The following is an 8,943-nucleotide window of genomic DNA, read 5'->3' as shown; positions in this document are numbered from 1 at the left end:
CTGATTTATCACTCAGTTGGGACAATTTTTTTTCTGTACTGTATTGTCATGTCCCTCTTCAGAGTACTCGTAGTATCAGTATATATGCGCAGTATGAATATCATGTTTCAATCAGATAATGGTAAGGAACTGTTTGTAATGTAAATACAAACGCTTTGAAGAATGGTATGGGAGGACAGTTTAGAGAGGTATTACCATTAGGAAATTGTCCCAACTGGCTGGATTTATAGAGAAATTAGGGTCAATCACTTATGCCTACTGTAGCCGTACTGTAGCCGCAAACTCGAAAATTCCCCCTTAATCCCTTGTAGTTGTTCGCATCCTTATCAAAGAACTTTGTCGATATTTTGTGAAACATGATTCTCACATGTTCCGACATTATTTGTAAAGGCTGTCAAGTCGAACTGAATTTTGGTTGGTATATATATGAATGAATTACATTTCTATCATGTTGAAAACCCATTTCCAATCGGATATTATTTCAACATGTAAAAGCATTATAAACGCTTCTAATATAATGCTTTTTCGCTTTGGGATAAGTAGCGAAGTGAAACATCGATTGTGTGAGCATCGTAGAGTGAAGCATCGCCATCGAGAGTCAGTCTATAGCATGTATCATCAATAGATTGAAACACTCATAGCGTTAGTATCACAGAGTGAAGCACCGATATGGGAAGAAATTCGATAGTATGTATCATCAATATAGTGAAACACTCATAATATCGTAAGTATCACAGAGTGAACCACCGACATGGGAACACAATCGATATCATGTACCATCAATAGAGTGAAACACTCATAGCGTAAGTATCACAGAGTAAAGCACCGACATGGGAAGACAATCGATAGCATGTATCATCAATAGAGTGAAACACTCATAACGTAAGTATCACAGAGTGAAGCACCGACATGGGAAGACAATCGATAGCATGTATCATCAATAGAGTGAAACACTCATAACGTAAGTATCACAGAGTGAAGCACCGACATGGGAAGACAAATCGATAGCATGTATCATCAATAGAGTGAAGCATTGATAGCTTGTAGCATTGATTGGGCGAATCATCGATAGCAACTATCATCGATGGCAGCATAATTGTACTGTATGAATCGTGTACCTACAAGAATCACACTGAACAATTCAGAGTTATACACTCAACATTTATTAGGATTTTATCGACATATGCCATTCCGCAACAGATTGGTGAAATAGAAGTGATTACACACAAATTAAGTGTCTTTAATAATCTTTTAGATAAACATATGTCAAAACTCAAGTAAGTACAAAGAGTTACACCGCATTATATCTATATCTAGGTTACTGTTTTGGATACTTCTAATTAGTGAATTCCCTTAGGCCTACCACGATAGTTTTGACAAAATGAACCGCAAAGCAGCTTCTGCTCTTCGTCGGCAAATAAGATATAGGGCCTACCATCTTCAAGTTTGTGACCAAACGAACCAAGAAGTAAACCGCCCCTCTTCGTCATATCAAATAAGCCATGTTCATTAGTTTAAGAATTAAATTGGCAAACTAAATTTTCAGCGTATACTTCAATATTTGAAAGAAAATTTACTCTGCATAATGTATAGTGCAGAAGCTATGGACTACATAGTACAAATAGTATATAAAACATCAACTGGTGCAGTCATGTATCTACAAACAACGACTGATACTGTCATGGATCTATAGAAACAACGACTGATACTGTCATGTATCTAAAACCAACGACTGATACTGTCATGTATCTAAAAACAACGACTGATACTGTCATGGATTTAGAAACAACTATTGGAGGAGTCATGGATCTAGAAATAATTATTGGTGCAGTCATGGTTGTATAGAGACAACTATTGGTTTAGTCATGGATTTAGAAAGAACGGTCGGTGCAATCATGTATCTAGAAACAACGACTGATACTGTCATGTATCTAAAAATAACGACTGATATTGTCATTGATTTAGAAACAACTATTGGTGCAGTCATGGATCTAGAAACAACTATTAGAGGAGTCATGGATCTAGAAACAATTATTGGTGCAGTTATGGTTATATAGAAACAACTATTGGTTTAGTCATGGATCTAGAAAGAACGATTGGTGCAGTCATCTATATAGAAACAACGGCTGGTGCTGTCATGGATCTAGAAACAACGATTGGCGCAGTCATCTATATAGAAACAACGGCTGGTGCTGTCATGGTGCAGTCATGGATCTATAGAAACAACGATTGGTGCTGTCATGGAAAATGAATTGCGGTTGAAAGAGTTTGTCATAATGGTCAAGCATGTAACACATATTGTTAATTTTTGTTTATGAGTTACCGCCCTCTGTTAAAATCACACAGGTTAGTTTTAATAGGCCTTTTTTCTGTATATCAGTATAATGGTTGGTGACAATAAACAATTAATTGCGTAAACAAAACAATGCCACATATTTTATCACAAAATACAAAAGTTTGCCTAAAAATGCTGCAATCTTTAGAACAAAATGCCGCGGCATATGCGTGTAGCTTATAGTATAAAAGTTCATTTGAACGTATCGGCGACCATGGAAATTGGCGCTTATATATGATTGCGTGATCAGATATGGTAACCTACTTTCGCTGCTTTCCTGGTACGATCACATATACTCTGCAATCATTTCTGGTACTATAGGTCTATTGTGTAGTTAACAATCGCACGACGACGACGACGACGACGACGACGACGACGACGACGACGACGATGATGATGATGATGATGATGATGATGATGATGATGATGATGATGATATGATGATATGATGACGATGATGACGATGATGACGATGATGACGATGATGACGATGATTATGATGATGATGATGATGATGATGATGATGATGATGATGATGATGATGATGATGATGATGATGATGATGATGTTGATGATGATGTTGATGATGATGATGATGATGATGATGATGATGATGATGATGATGATGATGATGATGATGATGATGATGATGATGATGATGATGATGATGATGATGATGATGATGATGATGATGATGATGATGATGATGATGATAATGATGATGATGATAATGATGATGACGACGACGACGACGATGATGATGATGATTATATTGATGATGGTGATGATGATGATGACGACGATGATGTTGTTGGTGATGTTGATGATGATGATGACGACGATGATGATGACGATGATGTTGATGGTGATGATGACGACGATGATGATGACGATGATTATGATGTTGATGATGATAACGACGACGACGATGACGATGATGATTATGATGATGTTTGCAAATTGGAAACATGTGTACCTTCCGCCATGGTCGTGTTATTATTCACTACAAAATAGTAAGGAGATTTTTCTGAACAGCGAGCAATAAGTTTTGAACTTATATTTTCAAGTCCTATAGTCAATGTAGAAATGCCTTCCTCTTAAATTTGTTTTCATCGTTGCTTGTCGCCTCTGTTCTGCCGGACTACATCAAATTTCTTTGGGACATGTGATTCTATCAGATGCATTGTATCAAGCCGAACGACTGTGTTACGCTATGTAGCTGCCAAATCATAAGTTTCTCTCGGCAGAAGGGGACTTGTCGACTAGGAAATACTTACAATACTTGTTCTGTGTTATTAGTTTACAATTCATGAAACCAATACATTATTAGTTTACAATTGCAACAATTACGTTATTGGATATATTTTAATCACATCAAACATAAAATTTACCGAATGTACGTTCCATAGTGAATCATCGTATCGATACATACATTTCATCTATACTGCATATCAATTTAATACTATGTATCGATAATGTACTGTACCATCCCGTTAAGATTATTGCTAAAACACAAACATATTCCAAACATCAAAGTGGAATATGCCTTAGAGAAACATGAAGGAGATCCGGCATTAAATATGATTAAACATAGAGAGAATTATCAAAACCAGATATATCAAGACCAGATTAAGAGAAAAGATATTCAGTGGGAAGAATATGTTCAATTTTCCACTGCACACGTTCACAACATTTGCACTATAAAAACAAATAGTTTACTTGGATGATCGTGTTTATCAAATTCTGAGCCAGCTTTTCTCGTATCTTTCTTGGACAAGGTAACGATTGCAATCCATTCTTGCAATTTGTAACCTCATAACCAGACAGCCAATAGGCTTGCTGAATTCGCATGACATTTTACACGAGAACATTTATATAACACTGCAAACAATATTTTACCTTTTACTTCTCAATTAACAATCTTCGAAAGAGATTCAGTCTTTCACCTCTATTGACCGGAAATGACCATTTACCTCCTTTTTGACCATCCGTCATTCGGCGGTCACTCTAAACGTTTTCCATTAAGTGTTCGATGCGAACAGAAATATTTCATCGGCCAAACAGGTATTCTCTAACATACTAAATAATAATATCGAATAATTAAGTTATCCATAAAAGAAGAAAGAATAATTAGAAACGTACATAATTTTTTTAACGAATTTTGATTTTACAAAACATCGAAAGGTTAAATTCGAGGTGACAAGATTGAAATTTAGTTAAATCATGTATAGTATAACAGCAACAACTAAGAATAGTATGAAGTTTTATGATTCTATATGTATATATATGATTTTAATATGTTATTCATATTTATAGGTAAATAATCTGGACTACACCATCAGGTACAATAGGTAAAACGCGGAAAACAAAACCGACCCACGCTGTTCAGCTATATAGCCGTGAAACTAAATAACAGTGAACGACCTATACATGTGGTTCTTTATGTAGTATGTATATGTTTACATGCTAGTCTATCTGTATCTATTAGGTTCACAGGAACTGCAAAAACACGATGAATTCAAAGAGAAGGTCTCATGAAAGACGCTTTCCCACATTGTCAGTCAGTCTGAACTCTATAACACGGCGCGATACCGACACGTAATCTGTACTTAGGATTCACATGACATCAAGGAAGGTAACAGATTCATCTCAGTGAGATGACTATCCGTATGATAATGCTCTCATAAATCAGTGGTGTTTCGTTGCAAGTTACCAGCTCCCATGTCGATTCTTTTAAAGCCTGGTATCTTGGAGTCCGGTCTGGTTATCGGAGGCCAAATATTGTCGTTGTTTATCTCCTCTATCATCAAGTCGTACTTCTTAGCCCTGTTTTTACCTCTCAGCTTCCTACAAGTACCATATTGTCTGACGAATCTGGTGTCCGCTAAGACGCTCTGAAAAAAATTATAAATCAAGGAGTTGGAATTGTATTGTATAAGAAGGGAATGATTGTACCTCTAAGCACCTAACAGCATAACAAATTTGTTAAGGGGAGATGGTTAAAATTCAAAATGCATCATTACTGAATGTTTTAGCCCCGCCCCCTCCTCCCCCCCCCACTTACCCTTTTTCCGATTCTGGAGTGTGGTCATTTGATGAAGTTAAAATAACTGGGCGATCAACGTAAGCAGAAGCCACGTGAAAAGCTCGTTGAAATTTACGACATATCATTGTATCGAGCATATCATGCTCTGGATAAGCTAAATGCCGCATCACCCGCTACAATATTATTGTTATCGTGGTCCAAAAAAAAAGGTATTGAAGAACACACACCATGCAGAAAATTCCACTTTACGACCAGTTATATGTGTTGTATGTACTATACCTCTAGAGAGGTCATAGTTCAAAGGTCAAGAAATCTAAATTTATTTTCTGGCCATTTTCTGCATGACAAAAGTTATTCTGTTGGCAAAAGTCATTAAACCACATGGTATGTAAATACTGGTGAGACAAATTTTGAAATAAGACAGATTTAGGGTCAGGGTCAAATATTAATTGAGGTCAAAGGTAAAATTGGCCTAATTTGTGTGCAAAAGTGATTCGCAAACTCCTACTAGAAGCTAGGTAATTCCGATCAACTTCATACTTGCTGGGTAGATGCCTGAACGTGTAAACTCGTGCCTGGGTGATTGATGACGTTAGGTCAAATGTCATGTCAAAAAACCTAAAAATTGATTTTAGCAATTTTCTGCATGTCAACATGTTGGAGGAATCCACTTAACCACACGATATGTAAAACATGATTAGCAAAATCTTAAAATAGGACAGATTGAGGTGTTTAGGGTCGGGGTCAAAGATCAACTGAGTTATAACTGTGCGGAAAGTGTGCCGCGAACTTCTGCTTGTCAGTATGTTGGAGAAAGTCATTAAACCACAAGATATGTAGAGAACAATGGGACCAATTTCAATGAAGTATTTGTGTAGTTGATAAGGGTCGAGGTTAAAGGTCAATGTCGATACATTCCGTCATAGAAGGGGGAGATCTGCAACTCCATGGATTGTCCATCTTGTTTCTCTTGTACTAGCTACAACCGATAACTTTCCCCTTTATTCTAACCATTTGTCTGGAAAACCGATGATTATTGTTCTCTATTAATCGACGACTGGTGACAATAGTTCCACGTCACCACTTGTGAGGCTGAAACATTTAAAACATGCACACGCTATAGATTCCTTATGCCACCGGAAAGGTATAAAACCAGAAAACGAAAAGCTTAGTGGTTCCGATGGATATTCATAGTGTGGTAAACCATAGATGTTAATATTTCATGAACTTGTGCACACCAAAATGAATAGGGATTATCTATTGAATAATACAGCAACATATACAGGAAGGGACCACGAATCAGTTATCATGTTGACAAAGTTTATTTAGTGACATAGTATAATCAAAAAGCCAGTTGGCTTAGCAGGGGCGTAGCGAAGGGGTTTTTGTTGGGGGGGGGGGGGGGTGTGGAGAATTTGATTTGCCGACGGATCTGGAAGTGGTAACTGAAATGGGGGAGCGGTCTAAGGGGAGGGGGTGTCCCCCTCCCCTTTCTCAATTTTTTAGTTGAGAAACGTCCTTAGATGCAATCTGGTGCATATTTTAAGTCAAATTTGATTTGCCAACGGATCTGGAAGTGGTGACTGAAATGGGGGAGCGGTCTAAGGGGAGGGGGTGTCCCCCTCCCCTTTCTCAAATTTTTAGTTGAGAAACGTCCTTAGATGCAATCTGGTGCATATTTTAAGTCAAAGTTGATTTGCCAACGGATCTGGAAGTGGTGACTGAAATGGGGGAGCGGTCTAAGGGGAGGGGGTGTCCCCCTCCCCTTTGGCAATTTTTTAGTTTGGAAACGTCCTTAGATGCAATCTGGTGCATATTTTAAGTCAAATTTGATTTGCCGACGGATCTGGAAGTGGTGACTGAAATGGGGGAGGGGTCTAAGGGTAGGGGGTCTACCCCTCCCCTTTGGAAAATTTTTAGTTTTGAAACGTCCTTAGATGCAATTTGATGCATATTTTAAGTCAAATTTGGCACGGAAGAAGCTCCCGTTCTCGTTTTCTCTATTCAGCTTTCCTTCTTTCTTCCCCTTCCGCTCTCTTCACCTTTTCTCCTTTTGCCGACAGACCCAAAATTTGCCGACAGCGACCAAATTATTGGGGGGATGTGACACCCCCCACACCCCCCGCTCGCTACGCCCCTGTGGCTTAGTGATTCCTTGCCATAAAATGTGCTCAATATTCAGAATTAACTGACTACCATTTCTTGTAATATGATGAATACTAGTGACATAAAGTTGGAGATGTTTCATGAAAATGTGCATACTTATTTTGTACTAACAACACCACACCAGTATAAACAAAATTCTATGTTAAGCCTTGCCCACTCCATTAATATTCTTGAGATGAAAACCAAGAACAACGGGGCATATCTACTCATCTACACATCTACCTACCAAGTATGACATTGATTTAACTTGTGGTTGTTGAGATATCGTGTTTACTATGTGTTTTTGACAATTTCCCATTAAATCCCACCGACCATTAATATATGAGGTAAAATTGTTTTTGAGAAGAACATGTACATACTATGTAGTTACATCACCATGCCAACTATAAACCCAATCGGACAGACGGTTGCAGAGCCTATATTGACGTTTAAAAAAATCGGTAGGCCCTGCCCAATCATTTATATTCATGAAATGGAACCAAACACAATAGGGCACATCTCCCCATCATAAAGCATCTATCCACCAATATTGACATTGATTCCAGTCGTGGTTCAGTTGTGGTTGTTGAGATATCGTCTCTACAAGCTAGCCGTCCCATACATACACACGCGCAGGCGTATGGAAAGCCGTTTTAACATTTAACAAGGAATTTCAGATATCTCGAAATAATTTCAGATATCTCAAATTAAATTACAGATATCTCCAATTTATTTAAGATATGTACAAATAATTGCAGATATCTTAAAATCAATTTCAGATATCTCGAAATACCAGAGAATTTCAGATATCTGAAATTGAATTCGAGAAATTCTATTTCAGATATCTGAAATAGAATTGCAGATATCTCAAATTTAATTTCAGATATCTGAAATAGAATTGCAGATATCTCGAATTCAATTGCAGATATCTCGAATTCAATTGCAGATATCTCGAATTCAATTTCAGATATCTGAGATAGAATTTCAAATATTTCGAATTCAATTACAGATATCTCGAATTCAATTTCAGATATCTGAAAATTCCCGATTAATATTAAAATGGCTTTCCATACAAGCAACTTTAACATTTAATCGGGAATTTCTGCATATGTATTTCAGATATCTGGAATTCAATTTCAGATATCTCAAATTAGAATTGCAGATATCTGGAATTCAATTTCAGATATCTCGAATTCAATTTCAGATATCTGATTTAAAATTTCAGATATCTCGAATTAAATTTAAGATATCTAGAATTTAATTTAAGATATCTGAAATAGAATTTTAGATATCTAACATAAGAAATAATTTAAGATATCTAAAGTTCCCGATTAAATGTTACAGTGGCTTTCCACATGCACGCTCGAGCACGCCAGCACAATTGTAAAGTTTTACTGAGCGAAACCACGGACTACAC

General features: G+C 37.1%; 1 protein-coding gene across 4 annotated transcripts in view; it reads right to left on the bottom strand.

Annotated features, from left to right (window-relative positions):
• Positions 1–1,898: 1,898 nt before the first annotated feature.
• The window catches only part of LOC139975523 (polyamine-transporting ATPase 13A3-like), a 74,852-nt gene continuing 67,807 nt past the window's right edge, over positions 1,899–8,943 (bottom strand). For all 4 annotated transcript variants that reach the window (XM_071983515.1, XM_071983512.1, XM_071983514.1 and 1 more), the window contains exon 32: positions 1,899–5,229. In XM_071983515.1, coding sequence (XP_071839616.1) covers positions 5,017–5,229 — 213 coding nt within the window. In that variant the 3' untranslated portion in view covers positions 1,899–5,016. The remainder of the gene's footprint in view (positions 5,230–8,943) is intronic.

This window comes from Apostichopus japonicus, chromosome 11 (genome assembly GCF_037975245.1).
Source record: "Apostichopus japonicus isolate 1M-3 chromosome 11, ASM3797524v1, whole genome shotgun sequence".
Taxonomy (NCBI): Eukaryota; Metazoa; Echinodermata; class Holothuroidea; order Aspidochirotida; family Stichopodidae; genus Apostichopus; species Apostichopus japonicus.
The sequence above is the reverse complement of the archived record's forward strand: the minus strand, read 5'-3'. Positions and strand labels throughout refer to the sequence as shown.